Source organism: Penicillium soppii (genome assembly GCF_028829465.1).
Source record: "Penicillium soppii strain IBT 18220 chromosome Unknown utg000010l, whole genome shotgun sequence".
Lineage (NCBI taxonomy): Eukaryota > Fungi > Ascomycota > Eurotiomycetes > Eurotiales > Aspergillaceae > Penicillium > Penicillium soppii.
Window position 1 is genome coordinate 2,118,720 of NW_026643240.1, and position 24,758 is coordinate 2,143,477.

At 49.2% G+C, this 24,758-nt stretch overlaps 9 protein-coding genes across 9 annotated transcripts; 4 read left to right on the forward strand and 5 right to left on the reverse strand.

Moving 5' to 3' along the window:
- Positions 1-454: 454 nt before the first annotated feature.
- N7529_011459 (uncharacterized protein) lies at positions 455-2,640 on the reverse strand (the record flags this gene model as incomplete). Its single annotated transcript, XM_057246985.1, has 11 exons — positions 455-665; positions 720-755; positions 811-875; positions 932-1,029; positions 1,082-1,103; positions 1,167-1,434; positions 1,492-1,677; positions 1,733-1,785; positions 1,835-1,897; positions 1,953-2,050; positions 2,106-2,640. The coding sequence occupies 11 exons, from the start codon at positions 2,638-2,640 to the stop codon at positions 455-457; spliced, it is 1,635 nt and encodes a 544-aa protein (XP_057092334.1).
- A 751-nt stretch (positions 2,641-3,391) lies between these two features.
- On the forward strand, positions 3,392-5,932 carry N7529_011460 (putative alpha-glucosidase; the record flags this gene model as incomplete). Its single annotated transcript, XM_057246986.1, has 1 exon — positions 3,392-5,932. The coding sequence occupies one exon, from the start codon at positions 3,392-3,394 to the stop codon at positions 5,930-5,932; it is 2,541 nt and encodes an 846-aa protein (XP_057092335.1).
- A 626-nt stretch (positions 5,933-6,558) lies between these two features.
- On the forward strand, positions 6,559-7,161 carry N7529_011461 (uncharacterized protein; the record flags this gene model as incomplete). Its single annotated transcript, XM_057246987.1, has 1 exon — positions 6,559-7,161. One exon carries the CDS (start codon positions 6,559-6,561, stop codon positions 7,159-7,161), a length of 603 nt encoding a protein of 200 aa, XP_057092336.1.
- A 1,141-nt stretch (positions 7,162-8,302) lies between these two features.
- N7529_011462 (histidine phosphatase family protein) lies at positions 8,303-9,898 on the reverse strand (the record flags this gene model as incomplete). Its single annotated transcript, XM_057246988.1, has 4 exons — positions 8,303-8,738; positions 8,795-8,899; positions 8,951-9,068; positions 9,133-9,898. The coding sequence occupies 4 exons, from the start codon at positions 9,896-9,898 to the stop codon at positions 8,303-8,305; spliced, it is 1,425 nt and encodes a 474-aa protein (XP_057092337.1).
- Positions 9,899-10,710: 812 nt separating this feature from the next.
- Positions 10,711-11,848, reverse strand: N7529_011463 (mitochondrial 37S ribosomal protein uS2m; the record flags this gene model as incomplete). The annotated part of the gene is made up of 2 exons (XM_057246989.1): positions 10,711-11,516; positions 11,575-11,848. The coding sequence occupies 2 exons, from the start codon at positions 11,846-11,848 to the stop codon at positions 10,711-10,713; spliced, it is 1,080 nt and encodes a 359-aa protein (XP_057092338.1).
- Positions 11,849-12,433: 585 nt separating this feature from the next.
- Positions 12,434-13,107, reverse strand: hel10 (putative high expression lethality protein Hel10; the record flags this gene model as incomplete). The annotated part of the gene is made up of 2 exons (XM_057246990.1): positions 12,434-12,728; positions 12,779-13,107. 2 exons carry the CDS (start codon positions 13,105-13,107, stop codon positions 12,434-12,436), a joined length of 624 nt encoding a protein of 207 aa, XP_057092339.1.
- Positions 13,108-15,147: 2,040 nt separating this feature from the next.
- On the forward strand, positions 15,148-18,056 carry N7529_011465 (putative 60S ribosome biogenesis protein Rrp14; the record flags this gene model as incomplete). The annotated part of the gene is made up of 5 exons (XM_057246991.1): positions 15,148-15,370; positions 15,462-15,684; positions 15,843-15,921; positions 16,370-16,456; positions 16,575-18,056. The coding sequence occupies 5 exons, from the start codon at positions 15,148-15,150 to the stop codon at positions 18,054-18,056; spliced, it is 2,094 nt and encodes a 697-aa protein (XP_057092340.1).
- Positions 18,057-22,245: 4,189 nt separating this feature from the next.
- N7529_011466 (NuoI/complex I 23 kDa subunit family protein) lies at positions 22,246-23,075 on the reverse strand (the record flags this gene model as incomplete). Its single annotated transcript, XM_057246992.1, has 4 exons — positions 22,246-22,376; positions 22,447-22,576; positions 22,630-22,711; positions 22,810-23,075. The coding sequence occupies 4 exons, from the start codon at positions 23,073-23,075 to the stop codon at positions 22,246-22,248; spliced, it is 609 nt and encodes a 202-aa protein (XP_057092341.1).
- Positions 23,076-23,362: 287 nt separating this feature from the next.
- acpA (acyl carrier protein) lies at positions 23,363-24,149 on the forward strand (the record flags this gene model as incomplete). Its single annotated transcript, XM_057246993.1, has 6 exons — positions 23,363-23,572; positions 23,670-23,687; positions 23,790-23,870; positions 23,938-23,986; positions 24,049-24,087; positions 24,142-24,149. 6 exons carry the CDS (start codon positions 23,363-23,365, stop codon positions 24,147-24,149), a joined length of 405 nt encoding a protein of 134 aa, XP_057092342.1.
- Between the last annotated feature and the right edge of the window lie 609 nt (positions 24,150-24,758).

The window sequence follows — 24,758 nt, forward strand, 5'->3', positions numbered from 1 at the left end:
ATTAAAAACGCCATACATCGTTAGGGCTTTGTCCGGTGTTTTACAGGTTTCCAATCGGCACAACGGCAACGTACCGGAATACGCTTTTTCCCTGTCGGGGCTGGGATCAGATGTATGGACTCATCTTCCATCACCGTATACGGACTGCAATCAGTATGATCACCCATTTCAAGCTGTTTTCTATGCACTTGGTGATTCTCGGGGTTGACGGGAAAGGGAAAACCTGGAGAAACGCGGGGTTCGGCTATTACTCCGAGCCGGCTATACGATCAACCTGGGCCACGTCTAATTATGTGGCTCATCGCCATCTGAAGGAAATTGCATTTTGAAGCTTTCGCCGGCGCTTGTGTTTACATAGGTAGCATGATCCTATTTCTGTTTGATTCATACAAATGGCACGCGTACTAACTAAATTCTCTCAAGCTATAACACAAATTCAATAAACTGCAAAGTCTTAAAAGACGTAAACGAAGTCCTCATTCTGCCAATCTGTCAAGTCTTTCCAGGCATTGTCGTCTACTGCTTGTTGAGGCTGATCTTCCTTGGCATCGCAGACAACTTGAACAGTTTGCATAGACTGGTCTATAATCTTGGCGCTCTTTCCGACAGCCACACGTCTCTTTTCGTGCTTCTTGTTCATGAGGTACAGATATGCCGTGTTTGCCCTACACACTCACAGTCAGCAAAGTAAAAGTTGGTTGGAGTTAGATAGGACTTACCCGGTCAAACCAATCAAGGCACAAAACAACGCGAGACTAATCGGATGTTAAATATTTGATACTTAAAAGGTTGCCATCTTGATGAACTTACTTTGAAAGCAGACCACGACGGTAAAGTGGCGCTTCAGCCGTGGTATAAAGGTTTGGCCCAAGGACCTGGAGAGGAGAGTGTCAGCATCAAACCACATGTTGAGGTTCAATCTGGTACATACATTACCCGCGCACTGTCCAACATATAGAATAGCAGTAGTGACCTTCTTCTTGGTCTCTCCGGCGGTGTTCGCTGCAGACCAGGAATAGATCAGTGGGGCTAGAGATCGTCAGTGATGTTCGGCTTCAAAGTGGACCAAGTAAACACTCACTAATGGCTGGGTAAACAGAGATCTAAATTGAACTGGTTAGCATTCTTGTGACTAATGTCTTACTTTCTTTCAATTGAGCACTTACAATGTAGTATCCTGCAAGTAGGGGGCCTTTGTGGGCATTGTCGTGCGTGATCTGCAACAACATCACACAACCGGCGATGGGTGGAAGACAGAGTAATGCTAGAACCGGGCCCTTCATCTTCCAAACAGTCGCTAGCCAGGCTCCTCCCATGGTGGCAACAAGCTGTACTGCACCGAAGGGGATGTTGAAAAGCATGGTATCATACTGACTAAGGCCAAAGGACTTGATAATCAATGGACCGAATGTTGTGATGCCGCCGCTCGGGACACTACAAATTGGTCAGCAACCCTAGTTAATCTCATCTGTCCATTCCGATCCAACTCACGAAATGGAGAACATCAACGCAAACCAGAACCATGACTTGGGATCGAGGAATGCTTCCTTCGCGTGGTCCCATTTCCAATCGTGGCTCTCGACACCCTGTTGATTCATTCGCTGTCTTTCGATTGATAGAAGCTTGTCTTCTTCTCCGAGGAATTTGGCCGTAACAGGGGAGTCTGGCATGAAAATACTGTGCAAGGTCGTCGTCTTAGTATAGTTTGTCTAGTAGGGGGGTCAAAGCTTACAAGATAACGGCAGAGAATCCAACAGTAACCAAACCGAAGAAGAGGAAAATGATCTAGTCGGTGTTAGGTGATATCTGCACAAGATCGCTATATTGAACTTACTTGGTAGGATGCAAATATAGTGGAATGGATGTGACCTAGTCCAAACGCAATCAAGCTTCCGAACTTCCCTAAAGTGTTAATTTAAATGGTCAATACACTGGAGCGGAAGAAAACCCACCATATTCACGACACCGTTCATTGCATACCAAGAACTCAATCTCACGGGCTGCTCACGACGTCTGTACCACATTTGGGTAACTGCGATGAATGCTGGGGCTAATCAAACCCATCGTTAGCAAGGTCAAATGAGGATAGTACGGACACAACGAACCGATTCCAGCCTCAAAGATACCGAGGAAAATTCGACAAACAAGCAATTCCTTGAAAGTAGTCGCTGCAGTCATGCAAGATAGAGCAATACCCCATAGGAGACAGGACACGGCCAGGAATTTTGCCAGGGGCACTTTAACCAAAAGGTACGCTACCAAGGGTTGGAACACCAGTTGTGCCAGATAGATTGAGCCTCCTAACCAGGAGTACTGGTGGCCAACCAGATGGGCTTTCTCGACAATTCCGAAAACCGATGCATACGAGATGGTGGACTTGTCAAGTTGCTGAAGGAAGTAGATTCCCAAGAGGATGGGCAGAAGACGCAAATCGATCTTTCGAAGAACTTTGGCGTTATTCTCAGGGGTCAGAACGTTCGAATAGCCTGCCTCTTCGATGAGTTGGAGAGCTTGATCTCCTTTCGGATGACTTCCTGTGCCATTGTTATGAGGAGACACTGCCCTAGCTTGTGCGGGCTCAATGGTCTCCACAAACTCCTCCTGGCCCTTGGGCTGTGAGATCCTTGCCTCCTGCGACATAGCTAATCACTCGCAGAGGTACAAGGGAAAGCAAGAGTGAAAAAAAAATGTGTGAATATGGGCAGTATATGGGAAAACTTCTACTCAAAGAAGACAAAGTACTCCCGAGTATAGTATGGGATGTAGGGCATGCAAAACCCCGTGGGGAAGGAAGTATATTACATCCCCCGGACGAGATGACCAGGCCCGAAGTACCACACCACAAACGGGATATGATTTACCCTCTAAAGCCGTGGCATAGTTGCCGATAAAACTTTGTATTGTCAATCCACGTGGTCAATTGATCTGGGGAGACCCGGCAAGACACGTTGCCTGCTGCACGCCGGGCAACTTCCGACAACTGTATCCAATCACTTCGCTAAGTCATTTGCCGTGGGAGGGGCGATGGAAAGATGAGGAGTTTAAAGTCCACGCCCAGAATCGCTAGTGTCGGATTTCGGTGAGCAAAACCGAAGGAAAAACTAGCACAGACATATGGGGCCCCGGGATGTTGTTTTGTGGGGAAGAACCGCGGGCCGCTCCAACTCGGGGCTTTGCGGCAAATCATCGTTCGACATCTTCACAACGTAAGATAGTCTTCGCTTCTCGGTCATTATCCCCGATCTCCGACTCTATATGCATCAGAGACGCGGGGCTCGCGAATGGAGGGGATTGAGGGGACTTCAACCAACATTCAAATACAGCACAATGTCAGTGAATATCCTGGTATTCTTTCCAGTTCCTCTGGATCAATTGTATTGTTCTTCACATTATGCCTCAAAAAGAAGCCTGCCCTAAGGGCTACTCGCAAGTGCCCCAGGCTACCAACCAAGAAGCTTCCGTCCATGTTCGAAGCAGCACAAAGAGCAAGATTCCCTTCGATTTTACCTTTGAAGCTGTTCGTCCCAACCTATTCCGAGCCACCTTCTCATCCACAGAGCACCCTATTCCTCCCTATCCTAGTGTCACCAAGCCAGAGACCAATCTCCAAGGTGTCAATGTTTTCGCCAAGGAGAGTACTTCTTCCAAGACATTCGATGTCGCCGGTATCACTGCCGTGGTAGACTGGGAACACAGCCCAGTGGTCAAGCTATCATGGGCCGGCTCCGAGAAGCCTTTGCATGAGGATCTACCGCTGCGCTCCTTTGTCGCAGACGGCGAGGGTGTTGCCAACTACTCCGTGCATGATCGCGAATATCTCCACGTCGGACTTGGCGAGAAGGCGGCTCCTATGGATTTGAGCGGTCGTCAATTCCAGCTCTCCGCCACGGATTCCTTCGGATATGATGTATATAAGACCGACCCCCTCTACAAGCACATCCCACTCTTGATCAAAGCCTCTGCAGAGGGCTGTGTGGCCATCTTCTCAACAACCCATGGCCGCGGTCTGTGGTCTGTGGGAGCCGAGATCGATGGTCTCTGGGGACACTTCAAAGTGTACCGTCAGGACTATGGTGGTCTTGAGCAGTACTACATTGTTGGAAAGACCATCAAGGACGTTGTCCGCTCGTACGCCGAGCTGGTTGGTTTTCCTATTCTTGTGCCCCGTTGGGCTTACGGCTACATTTCCGGTGGCTACAAGTACACCATGCTGGAGGAGCCTCAAAAGGCGCATCTGGCTCTTCTAGAGTTTGCCGAGAAGCTCAAGGAACACGGCATTCCATGCTCGGCTCACCAGATGAGTTCAGGTTACTCCATCGCTGAGACTGAGCCCAAGGTTCGCAATGTCTTCACATGGAACCGGGATCGCTTCCCGGATCCCGAAGATTGGATTTCAAAGATGCACCAGTACGGCATTCGCCTCTTGACCAATATCAAGCCATTCTTGTTGGCGTCTCATCCAGACTTCCAGAAGCTCGTCGATGCCGGTGGATTCTTCAAGGATGCTGACAAGGAGCCTGGTTATATGCGTCTATGGAGTGCCGGTGGTGCTACCGGCGGCGACGGTGCACACATTGATTTTACCTCCGCAGAGGCCTTCAAGTGGTGGTACGACGGCGTCCAGAGTCTCAAAAAGGTCGGCATCGACGGCATGTGGAATGACAACAACGAATACACCCTACCAGACGATGACTGGACCATGTCTCTCAACGAGCCCACCGTCGCCGACGCCGCAGCAAAGAACGTCAAGAACTCCGTCGGTCTCTGGGGCCGCGCCCTTCACACCGAGCTCATGGGTAAATCCTCCCACGACGCCCTCCAAGACATGGAACCCAAGCAGCGACCCTTCGTCCTCACCCGCAGCGCCACAGCCGGAACCCTCCGCTATGCCGCATCCTCCTGGAGTGGTGACAACGTCACAAGCTGGGAAAACATGAAAGGCGCAAACGCGCTCTCCCTAAACGCCGGCATGTCCCTCCTCCAATGCGAAGGCCACGACATCGGCGGATTCGAAGGCCCCCAGCCCTCCCCCGAACTCCTCCTCCGCTGGGTCCAACTTGGCTGCCATGCCCCTCGCTTTGCAATCAACTGCTTCAAGACCTCACCGAAAGACTCCGACGTCGGCGACGTCATCGAGCCCTTCATGTATCCCGAGATCACCCCCCAGATCCGCGACACCATCAAGCGCCGCTACGAAATGCTGCCGTACATCTACTCGCTCGGGCTGGAGAGCCACAAGTTCGCGACGCCGCCGCAGCGCTGGACGGGCTGGGGCTACGAGAGCGATCCAGAGGTGTGGACGAAGAAGCTCAAGGAAGGCGAGGAGCAGTTCTGGTTCGGCGAGACTGTTCTCGTCGGCGGAGTCTACAAGAAGGGCATCGACGTCGCGAGCGTCTACCTGCCCCGCAAGAACGTCTTCGACTACGGCTTCGTCAACATGAACGCCCCCTACCAGTATCTTGCGTCTGGGCAGTGGGTTGAGATTGCGTCCGAGTGGCAGAAGAGCATTCCGCTGATTGCCCGCGTTGGCGGTGCTATTCCCGTCGGCAAGAACGTGCACACCCGCGTTCCTGGCGATGATACCGCTGCTTCCGTTGCTGTCCAGGAGATTGACGATTACCGTGGTGTGGAGGTGTTCCCACCTAAGGGCACTTCGCACGGTACCGTCTTTGCTACGACTTGGTATGAGGATGATGGTATCTCGGTACAGCCTGAGACTGCGGCGTATACGATCAGCTACAGTTCTACTGAGGAGACGGTTTCTGTGAAGCTTGAGCGTGATGAGAAGAGTGGGTTTGTTCCTGCTTGGAAGGATCTGGATATTGTCTTGCATAATGGCGACCAGCGCCGTGTTGTCTCTAGCACTGGTGATGATATCGTGCTAAAGGGTACTGATTCGCGGGGTCGGGTGGTCTACACCCTCAAGGCTTAGGGATTTGCATATAATATACCTGGGTTGGTTGGTGGATATAAACTTGCATCGGGTACTATAGAGGTTAGTTAGATTCGAGGCATAATGGAGTCCCATCGGTTTAGAGACTATCCCGGGGCGAGATATAGTACAACCTAATAAACTCCTTATTTGCAACGCAGATGTGAGTGACAAGAATACTCTTTCCCTACAAAAGGGATAGCTTCAAAACACACATGAGAGCGCCACTATCACCTCATTCAACCCCGCCGGTAACCCGACGGAGGTTATCCGGATCAAGAATAAGGCCACTATTATTGTCCGTTCTCAATGTTTCTCCTTCAGGGACCGGGATCCTTCCGGAGTACAGGTTTCGGGTACTAAATTTGGCCACTATGGCGACCGTACGGAGATTGCGGTCGACTTAGCCCGTTGATGTTATTTTCCTACTAGCGCGCAGCCTATTACCAAGTCGATTCTATCCTACAAACATTCATTTCGATCGTTCTAGGCTAGTAGGTCAGGATATTTAGGTAACTACTTAGGGAACTAGTTCTGAGAGCTTGTCTCTTCTCTCAATCAATTCCCTCTCGACCACTCTCTCAACTTACGTCTTAATTAATTCAACAGCATCACTCTTCGTTAACATGCCCGGAACAACCCCCCATCCCCTCATCCACATCAATGGCTTTCCCGGCACGGGAAAGTTAACAGTCGCCCAATATCTGGTCGCGCATGTCGCTCTCTCCGCAAATCTGAAGCTAATCCACAACCACCTTCTCGTCAATCCTGCTGACGCTGTACTTCACCGTACCCAACCAGGGTACCAGTCTCTTCGGCATGCTGTCCGCGCCGCTATCTTTACGTCCCTAGTGACCGAGCCTGCAACCTTTAATACAGCCTATCTGTTCACTGATTTTCAAACAACGAATGAACAAGGTTCCATTGTGTGCGCAGAATATGCGCAGGCTGCGAAGGATCGAGGCTGTCTACTGATTCCCATTGTTCTGACCTGCGATGAAGATGAGAATATCAAGCGCGTGACGCAGTCGGAGCGTGAAAAGCATGCAAAACTCATGAATGTGGAGCTGCTGAGGACGTTTCGCAAGGGAGCACCGATTTTCCGGTTCAGCGATAGCAATGAATTTCTGGAGATCGATGTAACATGCTTGGAGCCAGAGGAGGTGGCAAGGACTATCTGGGAGCATATTTTGCGGTGTTATCCTGATTTGAGCGGTGGGGCGTCTTGATGGTGAATTTGCATTGTTATTCCCTATGTTATGGACCTGGCCGGTCAGAAGGGTGGGGTGGAGGAGGTGACGGAGATGTTTGATGGATTGAGCTGGAGCAAGTGGGACATGCGTATGGATGAATTATATGAAACTTTTAATGTTTCCAAAGCAGGATAAGTACGTTTCTGCGTAATAGTATCAAGACACATATTTCCAAACAAAAAGGACAAAACCGTGAAGGTACTTAATAAAAGGGACCTGATGACTGAGACCCCAGTATGAGCTGCAGAACTGCAGTCCCAAACTGAGAGCTCAGCAAGGCTGCTCCTATGGCCAGCGTTCGCCAGAGGTCGACTTTACCTGGTAAAGCCATATGTCACTTGGCTATTAGGAGCCAGTGGTGGCCTGAAATCACCAGGTGAATGACTTTACATGGGCAAGGCCTTTCAACTAGACCACAAGAGCCAGGTCATAGAAAGGTTGTCCGCTTTGCCATTCTTGACCTCACTTTTTGTCCGATTAAGAAGTCCATTTCTCGATGCATCGAGTTCGATTGCCCCTCTCACCCTTTGTTTATTTACATTTACGCGAATCCAGTATTTTTTGGTGATTGATACAGACACCCAGCCTAGTGATGGTACACCTCCTTGCCCGGTTCGGTGATATTGATGCTTAAGGATGCCTTAGAATACCACGACCAACTAGTAGGAACGCGTGGTCAATGATTTCCTATACTTTGCTTCTTTCGATGACTTCATCTAATGTGAGATCCCCATTCAAAGTGACATGCACGAATATGGAAATCCAACCAACCAGAAAAGAGCTAGTAGAAACCAATCATACGGCGAATGAAACCCTATGATTTTGTTTGACGTCAGCCGGGTGGTTTATCGAGCTGAGCCATAAACGCACAGCCTCAGATCATAATCTATCAAGATACGCTTTGATAACAAATGTTGTTCCGGGGAAGATCTAGATCTAAGCCAGAAAAAAGGCGCACCTACAATCCAATCGTAATACAGCTGGAATTTCCTTTCCCGGAATCTCGTTCCAAATATTAAACCCAGGGAGTTCATAGGGAAATTGGGTGAATCAGAGAGCCATATCTCCAGCCTCACACGCATATGCATACATACATCCCAAAATACAATTAACAGCCTCAAAAATCCACAGCCCCCTCCTGACACCCAACAGGCCCAGTACGATAATTCAACTCAGTAGTCGTATTGAACACCCACCAAAAGTCCAAGCTCTTCGGATCCTTGTGTGGGACTTTACACTGGCCAACGTAATCAGGCAGCAAGCCCTTCACGATAGTCGAATACTGCTCCAGAGGACAGGAGTAGCCAGGACCAGAAGTGCACTTGTTGAAGGGCACGACGGCCTCATTCAGCACGAGGCGGACGTAGCTGCCTGCGTTTGAGATGGCGGTTTGGGCGCAGCTCAGGCGCTCGATCGTGAAGTGGCCGCCTTGTGGAACTATATCGCCTGTTGAGTAGGGGTTGCCGAAGGGGATGCGGTCTAGCGGGAGGTCTTCTTCGGGTGTTAGGAGGCCTAGGGCTGCGAGAATGGGGGTTATGTTTGTGTCGTGTACGCTGGGGGTGGTTAGGATTTTTGTGGCTCTTGTTTTAGGGGTGTGTGTGAGACTCACAAGTTGAAGAAGAGCGAGTTTGTCTTTTCGGGGCCTTCGTTGAGGAGGGTCAGGCTTGCGTTTGCGTAGACGGAGCCTACGGCGGCCATGGTTTTGTCGCCGGGTCTGGGGGTGTTAGATGGTGTTTTCGACGATTGCGGTTGCGATGCAACTTACCCGGCGCAGTAGTAGTAGTTCAGATCCTCAACGTAGCCGAAACTAACCCACTCATCTTGCGTGAAGACGTCGATCCACTCGGAGAATGCACGGGCATTGAGCTCGAACGATGCCATCGCTGTCCCGTCCCAATGGTAATTAGCCACATCCCACGATCAGGATCCCCAAGCAGCAGCACTCACACATAAGATAATAAACATCAGTCTCATTAACCCCCAACCCAGGATTCTGAGCATTCAACCTCTCCGCGGCAACTTTAAACAGCGGCATAACATTCGTCAAAGCCGCGCAAATCCCCGCATCACGATCATCATAACAAACAGGCGTCAGCGAATTTGCGCCCATCCCCTCATCCTCTGAGATAACATTCAGCGCCGCATTACTTGAATAATTATACCCGAAGAATCCCTCTCCGAACTTCCTCGCCGTCTCAATAACCCTCCCATACCCACTCGCCCACATCGGCACAACGCTCTCCCCATCCCACAAATGCCCATAGCGATCCCGGTACTCCGTGCCGTGGTTATACCCGTCCAGCAGACCGGCGTACGGCCCGCTGGCCGTCTCGGCGTTATACCAGCAGGCATTGGGGACGTAGTAAGTCCAGTCGTTGAAGAAAGCAAGATCGCCTGCGAAGGTGGTGTTGGCGGCGTGCAGTTTTGAGAGTGTTTTTTCGATGCCCGCGCCTAGCGAGGGGGATGGGTATCGCTCGCCGTGCCGCTTGATCATTATTACTTGGTCAACTGTGCAGGCGGGCGGGGGGTCGCGCGAGATGCCGTGTGAGCGGCGCTCCGAGTACGGACCATTGCCACCGTAGTGCTTGAGAATGCTGTAGTTGTCGCGAAATTCTTGGGAGAATTGTTTTTCGTTGTTGTTGAGGGAGCCATAGTTTAGGGCTGTTGCGCCTGTTATGCTCAGTGCATAGAGTATGCTTGTGAGGGTGGGCATGGCGGGAGGGTAGCTTTGTAGCTAGGATTTTGGGTTGAGAAATTTGGGTTCTGGGATCAGGGCGTCACTCTCCTGATCCTTTATACGTTCCATATCATGGTAAACCTATTTCCGGCTTTCAGTGCCATTGCGGGTCGAACTGGTAGAGCGAGATTACCTTGGGAGAAAAGACTATCATTGTGCCCACGTGCTCAATTCCTGGACGAAAAGGAAAAGGCAGGATGCTATCGCGTGCGCAGTGTAACCAGCACCACTTTTTTCTCGTTACTTCAATGCGAGTGATATCTAGTCCTTGGAGGAACGTGATGGATTGAAGCAATTTGATTGGGTGATAATCTGATGTGGGTCGATATCCGAACCACAAGCTTTTTAGTCGGATTGTGGCTTCGTCGGAGAATAAAAGAGATATCGATATATCGAGTACGCTGGAGGGCGATATCGGCAACGGTCGTACGATGCAATTTCTCTAAACTTCCGAGGAGAATTTGCGGGTTGATTCGGGAATGCTCGCGTGCGATTGCCGTGAGATTTGAAGAGCTGTTGGGCCGACAACGTTCTGACAGTAGCAAAACATCGAGTCGAATAGGTCTCACCCAACAAGATATACCTAGGCACAATATACAAATAGCACATTATTCAAATGGAAGGTTTCAGGCTAATTCCAGTAGAAAAACCAAATTGACTTAAAGTTGTTAATACATATTTCAACACCTAGACCTGGAATCATCTATACAGTACAGAGACCCGTCGTTTCAATGCAAATCGACCGGATACCAATTAAACAAGAACAAATGCAACCAAAAAGACACAGCCTACTTCTTCTGCTCAACAGGGGTCGTCCCAGTGAAAGGATCCAGACGCAGCTCAGCAGCCGTAATAGGCTTATAAGGTGTCTGGCCCTCCTGCGCCATCTTCATACGGCGAACCTGGCCCGCCTCACCCGCGCGTCCCAAAACCCCCGCAATCAATGAAGTAGCCCGCAAACTATCATCGTTCGAGGGAATCGGGTATGTAACACGCGTAGGGTCCGCATCAGTATCAATAACACCGATAGTAGGAACATTGTTCAGACCACACTCATGCAACAAGACAACATTCTCCAACGGATTAAGACAGACGACTAGATCAGGCTTCAGCGTAGGCCGATCTTGCAGATCGACCTTGAACTTGGGCAACTCCTCATCGAAAGCGTTGACGACCTTCGTCGCGCAGTGGCCGAGGATCATCTCGCCGTTCGTCAGCGCGCCGGGAATCCACCGCTCGAAAATGTGGTAGCCCTTGGCCAGCTCGGCGGCCCGAACCACAGCCTGCTTCTGGCCGGAGCGTGTGCCCGCGAAGAGGATCAGGCCACCGCGGGCGGCGACTTCCTCGACAACTTTGGCGGCACGACGGAGGTGCGCAGCTGTCACGTCTAGCGAGATAATGTGCACGCCTTCGCGGATACCGAAGATGTATCGCGAGTTCTGCGGGTTCCAGCGGGAGGTCGAGTGGCCTAGGTGGGTTCCTGCTGCGAGGAGCATTTCGAGAGTGATCTGGGAGGGCTTGGGGGGATTGCGAATAACATCGTTGGGGTTGTAGGTTTGTTTGACGGTTGTGCCGAGTTTTTTGAAATTGGATCCTGAGTATGGGGTTAGTTGGTTTGGGGGTTGGTTGGGGGTGAGAAATTCGCGACGTACTTGATGAGGTGTCATGGGTCAGTTTGGCATCGGATTGGGCTTGCACCATCTCGAGGAGAGGATTTTCAGGTCCAATGGACTCTCTGGGGGAAATTGCACTGCGTCGACTGGTGTTTCTGGCAGTGTTGATTGGAAACGAGTTGAGATCGGGGCTCGGCGGCTCAAGGCCAGGAGCTGGCGGCCTGTGAGATGCGCTATTAGGTTGATTGTGGGAGATTGATTTGGTCTTTGGATCACACTTACTCTGCCGCATGCAAAGCTTCCGTACGATCATTTTGGGGAGGCTGAATTGCGGATGTGTCTGACGGGGAGGTTACTGCGGACTCGTCCGCTTGAACTTTTGTCGGGCTTGGCGGATGCCTCAGGCCAAAAGAATCCACTTTGGGGTTTGTTTTGGCTTCTCAGCCCGTGAACATTACTTTCAATTCATCTAGGTACAATTGATTCATGATTCAAAGAGATACCCATATAATGCTGAAGAATCCCAAAAAATACTGATCAAACACATTCTCAAAGGCCTCGATAGCATACCTCATATGACATGTCACCAAACTTCCTAAAGGAGTGTATCTACGGTCATGTTGCCTTTGTTACTTTGGATATTTCATCGAGGTATTCATATTGCAAGTCTGAGATTATGGTAAGTTCGCACCAAGGCGATTTCCGATATCAATGCAAGTCTGTCATGGTACAAAAGCCCGAAGGCGAAGCATAAAACCCCATGAAAAGCGAAAAAAATAAAAAGTAAAGCGATCTGGCGAATAGAAATGCATGCCAATCCGGTGGAATAAAAAGCAAGAAAGGAAATTCATGAAGGACATGTCAGGAAAACAGAAGAGGAAAGTCCATCATAACTCCTCTATTTCTTGAAGAAGCCACCGAGAGTGTCCATCATGCTGTTGTTGCTGCCACCCTGCGAGGGAGGGCCACCGTACTGGTTGCCGTACTGGCCGCCTTGAGGAGGCTGAGGAGAGTGGCTGCCATTACGGTGCTTCTTGACAGCGTCTTCGGCAAGACTTCCGATGATGGCTCCACCAATTGTTCCGAGAAAGCCGTGGTTGACCTTGTGGCCGCCGAAGGCACCGGCGGCACCACCGGCGAGAGCACCAGCAAGACCACGCTCGCCCTCCTGAGCTTCGGGCCCTTCATAGCCGCTGTTGTTCGTTAGTATGTGGTCAATATGAAATGTGAAGTGAGTACAAACCTCTGGCGGTTCTGGTCGTGCTGGCCATACTGCTCGTGGGATTGCTGGCCGCCACTGTAGTAGTCGGCGGAGCCACCCTGCTGCTGACCGTATCCCTGCTGCTCGTGTTGACCCTGTTGGCCGTAGCCCTGCTGCTGGCCGTAGCCCTGGTGCTGCTGCTGACCACTGTAGTAGTCGGAAGAGCCACCTTGCTGGCCGTAGCCCTGGGGCTGACCGTAACCCTGGGGTTGACCGCCGTAGCCCTGTTGCTGGCCGTAACCTTGCTGGCCATAGCCTTGCTGGCCGCCGTAGCCGCCCTGGCCTTGGTTGTATTGATCGTAGCCGGACATCTTGAGAATGATTTGATGAAATGAGAAGTGTATGAATGGAATGGATCAAGTAGATCGAATGGTGGGGTTGTGAATGATGAGCGAAGAAGACAAGTAAAAGGAGGGGCGGCACCCTTTTATAAGACGTAACCTCGGAGCAACCACAGGGCTGACGCCGCGAACCCCACATAAGCGAAAACTCACGGAACGAGGCGCAGCGTCCCAAGCGTCAGCCCTGTTCGCTTCAATCCACGGGCTTTTTACTGTATTTACTGTATTTACTGTATTTCTCTACTACGTTCGTATCTAGACATGCATGCACCGCCACAAAATTGCGCCAAAATTGCGCACCATGTTGCTAAATTCACTTGTGGCTATGTCAAGGCTGCAATTCAAATACCGATCGTAATACAATAATACAATGTTAGTACGATAATAATAGAAATAGAATACCCGGATCTCCCGGCTTCTATGATTCTTCCAGAATAATTTACAATGAACTCGCGGCCCTGGGTCGCGCCCAGCCTTACTAACTCCGCTAAACGCTGCACAGCGCCTCTCGGCATACTGTGTTGGGGTATCTTATTCGGTTGCCTAGGACGCTAAGCCCCTAATTTCACTCGGCCTTGTCCGACGCGCTGAATGCCCTGTTTTGATAAATTTCAGTGATACAGAGTACTTTATTCATATGCAGCAAATAACATACTATAACTAGGAACAGTATCGCCATCACCCGATTATTTAGATTGACGTCACAAGTCGGTGTGACTTCACTCTGCTGATCTAACGAACCGAACTCGATATGAGCATACGTTCTGGAATAAATTGATTAACTGTAGATTACCAAGGTTTCATACTACCTAACTAGTACTAAACCGCTGGACCTGAAGCCGAGACTTCGTACTCCGTACAATATCGTATATAGTACACATATTGATCAAGATTAAATATCATTCCATGTGGCATGTCCTTCAAAATATGTCAATTCGTTTTGAAATCGTAGTGATGAAATCTTCTCTACATAGAGAACCCCGACCTTCACATGATGGCAACTGATAAAGTAACAGCACTGTAGATCATTATAAACGCACACATATATATAACTTGCGCTGACCTCGGGAGTAGCTATATATCGTCGATGTACAATTTATAACCCTTTTTAGAGCGCACGACCAAACATCGAATATAAAAATCAGCTGCATGACAATTCCAAGGAGATTGTCACCCGATCCCAAACGTCCTCAAACTGAAGACACAGCCCGCCACCGTCTGCTGACCCCGTAAGCCCTCGGACAACTCATTTAGAATTTTATTGTGTGATTCACACAATGTTAGACAGATTGAGACTAGTTGTACATGAGACTCGATCCGATGACAATATATTGTAGCTTAATCCATCCTCAGGGTCCTCGATAGAATATTGGTTACACTGTACGGAGGATGACCGAAGACTTACAGCCAAACAACAGGAGATACTATGAGCACACATCTACTTGCATCAAGATTTCGAATCAACCTCCTTCAATACCTTACCCGAGACAACAATAAATAAAAACCCAATACTTTTCATTAGCTTGCATATTGTGCAAACCCGAGATCACGCAGACCCGAGCCGATCACCGGAGTGGACATGCAGAACGGGATAGACCCAATCAAATCGCCGAAACGAGGCACATCGCCCGAAAGCTCACCTGGAGTTTGTCAAACCCCACCTAAGCCAACACCCCAAGCCCCTTTCAGGCCTGGCGCTTCTAATCCTACACCGTCATTGGGATATAGGGGCTGCTGATCCACTGCTTACTTATTTCTGTGCGTCAGCCTTATTTTTTCCCCTCGGTGGACTCCATGATAGAATTGTTATGTCTCTTATAAAGACTCGGATGATCGACAAGGCGTGCGTGGTGGAGTGTTGATATCCTCTCTTCTGCATATATTGAAGTGTACTTCATTTGCAGCGCTGTTCTTCTTCACCGCATATTTACTTGGCTACGTACTCGGCCCTGCTTTCCAAGGCTGTTTGTGGCTGCGCTGTAGAAAACTAGTCTCAGCCTACTCGCCGTAATGCTGCTACAATCAGTCCTGTCGATTTTGTGTCTTGTGGGTGTCGTGTCTGCGAAACACCACCCAACAGTCTATCTTATCCGCCATGGCGAAAAGCCCGAAGATAAACGCGATCCTGGACTCAACCGGGAAGGAGAGATGCGCGCACAGTGCCTACGACACGTGTTTGGCAAGAACTCGGGACATAACATCGGACATATCATGGCACCGCGTGTGAAAAAAGGTAAGTCTACGACATTGATGCAAACGCTTACATCGCCAAGAGGCAGCGATCAAGGTTCATGGGGTTGAGCTGACAATATACTTTCATGCAGGCGGTGCACGTGGACGTTCCCTTTATACGGTGCTTCCACTGGCCGACGATCTCGGTCTCACGGTCGATACTTCCTGCGAGCGGAATGATGTGGAATGCGTGGTCGATGCGGTTCATTCGCATAAGAGACCGGGTGATATCCTGATCGTATGGCGACACGGGGATATGGGTGATATTGTGGAGGCCCTCGGTGCTACCGAGCAGATCGAGTATCCGAAGAAGCGGTATGTGATTTGTTTCGATTCCTGTGCGGCTTATCAGTTCGAGCGTGATGCGTTCAGAGAATCGCCCAAGGCTATCTCTTGGGTGCTTTGACATTGCGCTCTCAATTCTTTGGGATATATGGCTGTTCTCTTGTTGGACCTAGCGCTAATCGTTTCAGGTTCGATCTCATCTGGACGGACCCATGGCCGTATAGGAAGGTGGTGGATATCACCAGTGAGGCGTGTCCTATATTGGACGTGAGCTCTGGCCTGGTGGACCAGTTTTGATTCAGAAGGCGTATTCGCATTGTTTTTTTTCTCCATCCATTTGAGCGTATATTTATGAGTTGAATTTCGAATTGTATGGAGCAGATAAGTAATTAGAAGGGTAATGAACATAATTGAGAGACGACCAAACCACACGAGGTCTAAGATATAACAGTAGAACAAACAGACAGTAAAAGACCGAAGTAGATAACGTCCGGCGCACGGGCCAAGTCAGAAAAAATAAGGCGGTGAACAGGCGAAGCGGAGACAAATTATAGCGCCAAGATTTCCCTCACCCCAAATTTTTCGTTGCGCTTGACCTTCAAGCTTCCCCCTCCAGATTGCAATTTCAGTCTACGGGAAACTACAATGGATGATATCGAGGTTTGTGAACTTGAAAAATGCCCCCGCAAGGATTACAAGCTGACCACCTTTCCAGGAACGGCTGCGTAGTCATGCGCAGGCATTTGACGGTCTACTGTCCTTGATCCCCGCCAAATATTATTACGGCGAAGAAGATACTAGCGTATGTAGGCCCTTATAGCCTCTTGCGAGTCTCTGCTTTTGCTTCTGTCTCAATCCTTTGTTTTACCCTTCATCGTTCATTCCGAAGATTTCTGTCTGACCATCATCCTCACTTATAGGATCAATGGCAACGCAAGAAGCAGACTAAAGAACAAGCCCGTGAAGCGAAGCGTGCGAAGCTGGATCCTGAAGCCGCCGTGTCCAAGACCGCTAAAGACGTGATGGACGAGAACGCTCGCAAGCGTAAGCGGGAGGACGGGACCCTCGAGTCCGACCAGTCCGACGGAGAGCTGGGCACAGAAACCCCCAAGGAGGGACTGAACCGCGGAAACGTCAACTCCAAGAAGCAAAAGCCGGTTGAAAAGTCTGATAAGGCAGACCCTGCCAAGGCAGCCGCCGCCGAGGAACGCAGAAAGCAAAAGCAAGAGAAGATCGCACAGAAGAAGGCCAGCCAAAAGGAAAAGAAGAAGGCCAAGGAGAATGCACGAAAGGAGAAGGCTCAGGAAAAGAAGCCGTCGACTACCGTTACTGAGGCCTCGGAAAAATCTGCACCTAAGTCCAACGGCACTTCAGCCAAGGATGCTGAAGAATCTGCGGATGAGGAAAATGACGACGAAGAAGATGACGGTGTAGTCGAGGAAGGGTTCTCCATCGAGTTCAACCCTGAACAGGAAAAGTCCTCTTCTGCCTCATCCACTAACTCTCCCAACTTCGATGCCTCAAATCCCCAATCCGGCAGCTCCTCCACCTCATCCATCGTTCCCCCCTCCGCCTCCACCGAAGCCAAATCCTCAGAGCCCAAACCCCTCAAGCACACACCCGAAGAGCTGAAGCAGCGCCTACAGAAGCGTCTGGACGAGCTCCGTGCCAAGCGCCACGCAGATGGCCTTAACGGCAAGCCCGCCCGCAACCGCCAAGAGCTGATCGAAGCTCGCCGCCAAAAGGCTGAGCAAAGAAAAGCACACAAGAAGGAACTGCGCCAAAAAGCCAAAGACGAGGAACAGCTCAAGGAAGATGAGGCCATGGCACGCCGCTTCTCCCCCGGCGGCTCGGGATCCCTGCTTGCTTCTCCCCGCTCCCCCGCCGAGTCCGTCGGCTCAGCCAGCAACAACTTCTCATTCGGCCGTGTAATGTTCTCAGACGGCCAGCAGACCGATGCCAGCGGCGCCGATGTCCGCGACAAGCCCAAGACCACTGGAGCACGTGACCCTGCTGCGCAACTCAAGGCCGCGGAGGCCAAGAAGGCCCGCCTCGCCGAGATGGACCCGGCCAAGCGCGCCGATATCGAAGACAAGGACCTCTGGCTGAACGCCAAGAAGCGTGCCCACGGCGAGCGTGTCCGGGACGACACCTCTCTGCTCAAGAAGGCCCTCAAGCGCAAGGAGACCGCGAAGAAGAAATCCGAGCGCGAGTGGCGGGACCGCATCGACACCGTCGCCAAATCCAAGGAGCAGCGCCAGAACAAGCGTGAAGAGAACCTCCGCAAGCGCCGGGATGAGAAGGGCTCCAAGGGTGGCAAGAAGAAGCCGTCTAGCGGCGGCAAGAAGAAGGCTCGTCCTGGATTTGAGGGCAGCTTTAAGGGTGGCGGTAAGAAGAAATGAACCAGTCTCTCTGTCTTCGGCTTAGTTGGACTTCACTTCTTGCTTGCTTTTCTGTGCCCGTTTCTTCTATTCTTTTCTTTCTCTCTCTCTCTTACTCTGCATACCCTTCATGGACGGTCTGCGTTTTTCGCGGATGTGTCATCTGTTAGATGCAAGGCTGTTTCGAACAAACAAAAAAAGTGTTTTGAGAAGTTGAACTGGGAAATATCCGTGAGATCAAGGTGCCTGGTGTTTGCGTTTGTGTCTTTGGCGGCTTGGCCCGCCAATTTATGTCTATGCATGACAGCATCGGTAGCGATTTGATTTATCTGTGAATACAAATATCATTTTCTTATCGGGCTGTATTTGTATTTCTTGTCTATACATAATTCATCATCAAAGACCACTGTGTATGTTCACGTTGTGAGGTCTGGAGAGATTCTCTCTAGACTCTATATCATGTTTGCTATCCCAACAGTATATAACTAGTACATGGATTCCATCTAGAAAGCCTGGCCACATCTTATATTAAGATAAGTATACCTTAGGGCTTTCTAAAGGCTTTCTCCTCAAGTCTTAACTGTTTAGGTCATTGCCGTGAGAGATCTATAGAACATACAATATGACTCGGTAAGCATCGTCGTTGTTAATACCACATGTGTTTTTGATACGTTTCGAAATGACACTAGACAACGACTATTTCGCATATCATGATCCACTAGCGTCCATGCGGAACTCACTCCCCTGTCCCGATGAACATGGCCTCCCGCAACTACTTGTGATGATCTTCTGTAGTCTGGGTTCTTCTAGCCAGCTCCATCAACAAATCGACTTGGTGACTACGCCGATTCTCGCGGAATTTTACCACGCATTCATGGTGCCGAATAGTGTGTGTGTGCTTGTGTGCGGGTCACCTAGACAAATTTGGGTGAAATTAATGACCCGCGCGACACTTCTGCAATGAGCCGGCCAGGTCTCCCACGGAGATTATTGATAGTGCCATGGGATAGTGGTATGTTTTAGATCGGGCGTGGTGGCCCATCCACAGGAATAGCAAGCAGTAATGATGAGTACATACACACACCTGGCTCAAGGACGCCTTTCAGGCTGACGATGCTAAGACCTTTGTTGCTATTACCGTCAGTCGATATAAGTATGATCCATACTTCTGGAAAGTTTACCTGGATCAACTGCTGTAAGCCACTTTTGTTCCATGTCTAAGTCCTTTCAGCAGATAGTTGAATGCGTAAAAGTCGGAGATGAACCACCCATCAACTAATGGGTCTGTATTGACGATGGATGAGTGTGCTTCTGCAATGAGCCAGCCAGGTCCCCAGTGGACATGATTGATAGTACCACATGTACCTGGCCATCGATTTGGCGGATATTCAGAAACTTTGTGGTTCACTTGGGCTCATGCAATCTGCTCAATTATCACGGCAAGAAGCGGTTCAGTGTAGGTAGTATCCACTAGATCATACAGATGTTGTCAGTAACATTGTAGCTGTAGTATATCGTGAGCTTTTGGGGTTTGACGTACGTAGTCCCAATTTTCCAAGGACATCCACCTAAAAGCGAGGTGAGTTAGTAGTGATTGAAGACTAGTAAACAAAAGAGACTTGCCGTCATGATGAATGCCGCTTGGAATCGGGGGAAGGACATCTTTATGTTTTGTCAGGATCAGTAGGTAAGGCGGATAGTGAAGAGGGTCAAAGAGAAGATGAAGATTGAGGAAAGGATAGTGATCAACAAAAAAGAAGATTCGACAAGTGCGAGACAGCTCGTAGAAGTTCTTGTCATCAGGAACCATCTCACAAAAGGCTTGTCCTTTTCGTTGCGAAGTATTCCTTGAACGATCGCTGACTTTTCCTTGAGGCTATGTTGACTGCCGATCACTGCCACCTAACACTCTTCTCTCAAAGCTTCTCACGCTCAATCTTATGATTTGTGTGTCAAGCAGAGCGGTTTCCGATCGCCTCAGGCCACAGAGAAGTTTTGGAGAAAGACTCCCGAATCTCCAATGAAGGTTGAACAACTCACAGTGCTCTTAGGATAAAGTTCGTAAGAAAGAGAAACACAGGAAGAGTGAGGGATACTTATATACCCATGTGTTAGGAGCTCCAGCTTTATAGCTCTTGAAGTTATATAGAAGTAAAAGTTTGAATGTATATTGATACAAAAGGAAACATGAAGAGTTGCGGGTATAGAAGAATGACACTTGGAGGTAGAACTGAGAGATATATAAAGTTGGAGCTACCAGATTGCCACCAGAAAGCTCTACGCTTGACTTTAAACTCTTTTGAACAAAGTGACCTGTAAGAAAAGACCCCATTGATCGTTTGTACACAAAGGGACAGAAAAAGAATAAAGAATTTGGGACACATGATGTTCTCGGGGTTACCATGCGTATTTATGAGGGCAACAGAAAAGATCATTCTGGACAAGTAATGGAGTTTTGAAGGGAAACTGGGCTTCAGAGTCCACTCAAAGATCTCCTGGAGCTAAAAATATATTCTTTTGCAGCTATTGAAGGTTATATGGCTCGCCAAAGGGCAATTCAACTGGAAAAAGTATAATATTGACTAAATATGTAAATTATACATATAGAGACCAATTCAATCTTGCCTATCGTCGATCTTAACAGTGACGCCCGGGATCTCCCTCAACTCATCAATTGTGTCTTGGCTGAGCTTTCTGTTCAGGTGTTAGTCCTGGTCTTGATCATTTAGAGCTTGCGTACTGTGGGAGAATGGACGGAGGTAAAGATCTCGTCTGCACGACAGGGTGACCGGTGTCTCGTTCGATCAACCTACGACACGGATATATCAGATCAGCAATTGTGCAAAACTGGCATCATTTTTGTTACCATTTGCGGGAAACGACACATACATGTTAACTTGTTTACCGAATGCAAAAAAGGCCCCACCATCGTCATAGGTAACTGTGACGGTCCTCTTCTTTGTGTGACATACTCGATTAGCTGAAAAAGGATAGATCAAAGAAGTATAAGGGTCTGATGGGGTCTGAACTTACTTCAGACATAATTAGTTGTGGCTTGAGTTGGTAGTTGGATTGTCCGTTGTCGGATTGACTAAGTATGTTGAAGAATTTTAAACAAATCAGGTCAAAGAATGGTGCTATCAAACGCATGTATTATGACCCATGTAAGTTCATGTGAATGTTATTTCGGAGGACAGATGTAAAGAATTTCTTTGGAACAGATCAACACAATGTTGTAGACACATGTCTGGGCGTTAAGGGGTTCGATCGATTCAAGTGATCCACTTATCGTGATCGTGCAGATGTTGACGAATTGAGACCAGCCCTGGAGCTGTCGATTTATAGTACTAAGATCAACCATACTCAAATCCCGCAGTGCGTCGTACCTATAGATCTGCTTCTCAGCACCGTTAGTATAGTTTAGATCTGGCCGAATTCCAAAAAATGATGCGATCTACAAATAACGTTAAGGGACAGATGGAAAGCCCCGAAATAGTCATGTGTTCTCATGTTCGCTCTATATACAGAGAGACCTTCCAAATCGAGTCTTGGCCATCATTAAAACGAGGTAAATGAAGATTGTCATCATCAGCGAGAGCCTTCAACTTCGGTCGCGGACTAGCTGTCCCCTGATATGGGATCTTAGCCATGGAGGAACAAGAAACTGCCGGATAGGGACAGTAAGTACACGTTCAGCTGGTGAGCGACTCATTAACTTGTACATTTGTTAGGAATTGATATCTGTAGTACTTTGCGTAGATCTTTATGATAATGAGCTTTCATAAGCAGTCACCGCGGATACTTCCTGCGATGTTTTAGTTGAGACCCAGTTTTCCACTAAAATGAACCGATCTACACGTGGTGTCAAGAGACGAATGAAACGGCGAGTGGCCTCGGTGATGGATTGAGCGTCGATGGAGGTCTTCACATATTATGTAGGATTGAATCTCAGAAACAGTTAGATTCCATAACATAGAAAATAAAAAGCGACAAAGCAGTCATTCCAGGGAAACATCTCCTTGAGAAGTGACTAGTACAAGATGATAACACAGTCGGGGGCAAGTTATGTACAATGTGATGGGGTTGAAGATCTTGTTTTTCGAGACACGGGTAGTGCCTCTTGAATGGGTATTGATATCAGCATCTTGTCATCCACACATTCAGAATGTGAGATGCACTTGAGCCGGGACGCTGATCAGGGAGAAGTAATTTATCGGTAGGGTGCATCTGCACGAGCAGCAGCCGCAATCTCGGGCTCCCACTTGTCACCGTTGGAGAGGAGCTTTTCCTTGTTGTACAGCAGCTCCTCGCGGGTCTCGGTGGCGTACTCGGCGTTGGAAGCTAGAACATGACATATTAGTAACTCATTCTCAAGGTCGAGTCAGAATGCCACAAGGGTTGAGGAACTCACTCTCAACGATGGCATCCACGGGGCAGCTCTCCTGGCAGTAGCCACAGTAGATGCACTTGGTCATATCAATATCGTAACGGGTCGTCCGGCGGCTTCCGTCCTCACGCTCCTCGGCCTCAATGGTAATAGCCTGGGCGGGGCAGATGGCCTCGCAGAGCTTGCAGGCAATGCAACGCTCCTCACCGGTGGGATAGCGACGGAGAGCGTGCTCGCCACGGAAACGGGGGAGATGGGACCCTTCTCGAAGGGGTAGAAGATGGTGTAGCTAGAAACAGGCGCATGTAATTAGTCGATGAAATGAATTTCGACGCCATTGGCTTTCACGGATCGCGGTCCGCATCGCCGACAAGGTTGAGGACTTACGGTGGTCTGAAAAACTGCTCCAGCACCACGTACATGCCGCGGAAGATCTCTGCCATAAGGAAGTATTTGCTGGCCTTATCCAAGGCAGACTCGTCGCCTTGATCCCAGCGCTTGGGCGGGGGCAGGCGGAACCCGGCCTGAGGGGGTCCCGCTGGGCTTGCTGCGCGGGACATCGAGGAAGAGAAGTTTGCGGTTGAGCCTAGCAAGCCGAAGGGGGTCGGCCGGCGGTAGGCGACTAGCCTCGCGACCGATCGGGTGGCGGCCATAGTTTGGAGAGGAGAGTGAGGTGGATGGGAGGGTAGTTGGAGGTCAATTGGAGGTAGTGAAGGGGAGCGAAGGCGAGGTTGTGGTAGTTTGCAGGTTTCGGGCTTAGGTCATTCCTTTCTGTTGGGTTGTGATTGGTCCGAAGGATTTTGCTGGGCGCGACATCCTCTTCCACTTCTGCCCGTCTCTTCCCTCATTAACCCTCTTTGCTCTCTCCACACCCTTCCTCTTTTTTATATCTTGTTTTCTACATCTTTTTGGCCTTCGCGCTTAATTCGATATTTCCACCATGTTCCGCTCCGCCATTGCTCGCTCCCTCAGGGCTTCCGCCCCCCGTGTCATCAAGACCCCGGCTCCCTTCCACATCCGCAGCTCCCCCATTGCTGCCATTCCCCAATTCACTCCTTTCCAGGGTGCTCGTCTCTACTCCGCCCCTGCCGGTCTCTCCAAGAACGAGGCTGAGGGTCGCATTGTCAACCTGCTCAAGAACTTCGACAAGGTGCGTCATATTGTTTTCCCGGGAAATCTCGCCATTTATTCGGCTATGTACCAAACAACCTCAAACATTATACTGACTAGTTTCGTTTCATCTGCAGGTCTCCGATGCCAGCAAGGTTAGTCAATACGTCGGATGCGATAATCTGACCTTACGTCGCTATGAGCTTCGTTAGGGGCGCAACCCATCAGATTCATCAACTAAAATTCTATAACTTCAGATTAACGGCACTTCACACTTCTCGAACGACCTCGGTCTGGACAGCTTGGATACCGTTGAGGTCGTGATGGCCATTGAAGAGGTATGCGCCCGGTTTCCCTCGGGAAAGGAATCGTATATCGTGTGACTGTATCTAACTGTTTCAACAGGAGTTCAGCATTGAGATCCCCGACAAGGAGGCCGACCAGATCCACAGCGGTAAGTCTAGAGTTGACGAGTCTTCTGGGGCTCAACAGAGCTGACATGAATTTTGTGTATAGTTGAGAAGGCTGTTGAGTACATCCTCGCCCAGCCCGATGGTAAGTCATTTGAAAAGTGCATCTTTCCTTTTTCAAGCGCTAACTGCTTCACAGCTCACTAAATACTTAATTGGAAACCTTGGGATCTGCTGGAGAATCGGATAGAAAAAGAATCGGGATGTTAGCATCAGTGAGGTCATTGAAGGATAGTAACCCCTGACTGACATGACATGCTATTTTGTATGTTGAAATACATGCCAGTGGTTTTTTCTTCCCTATATCGTGTATATCATTTGAATGCAATTTGTGCAATTTTGAAGCAGTGATTTGCCATGGTGGATATCGCATTGTAGCTGATTACCTTGAGGTAATTGCTCAATAAAACGCCGATATATGTACACATGTAGACATGTATACGTCCACCTGGACATATTAGGTGATGCTACACTACCTCAAGTTATATGTACATGTACGGAGTAATTGTAGGTATATAGAGGTAGTTGCCAGTTGACCTATACTGACTGTATGGACCAAGCCAGTTCTAAGGTTTCCAATTGATCAAGATAAAATAAAATAGACAAATTGAAGGTAAGTATAGTAAATATAAAATAGATCAGAGATAAGTTACCAAGACATCTTTGTAAAGATCTAAATCGCAATCTACAAAAAAGAGAGGCAACGAGATTCACGGGAGATCGTAATCTCCAACGTTGCTTTTGTTAGCACCCGCA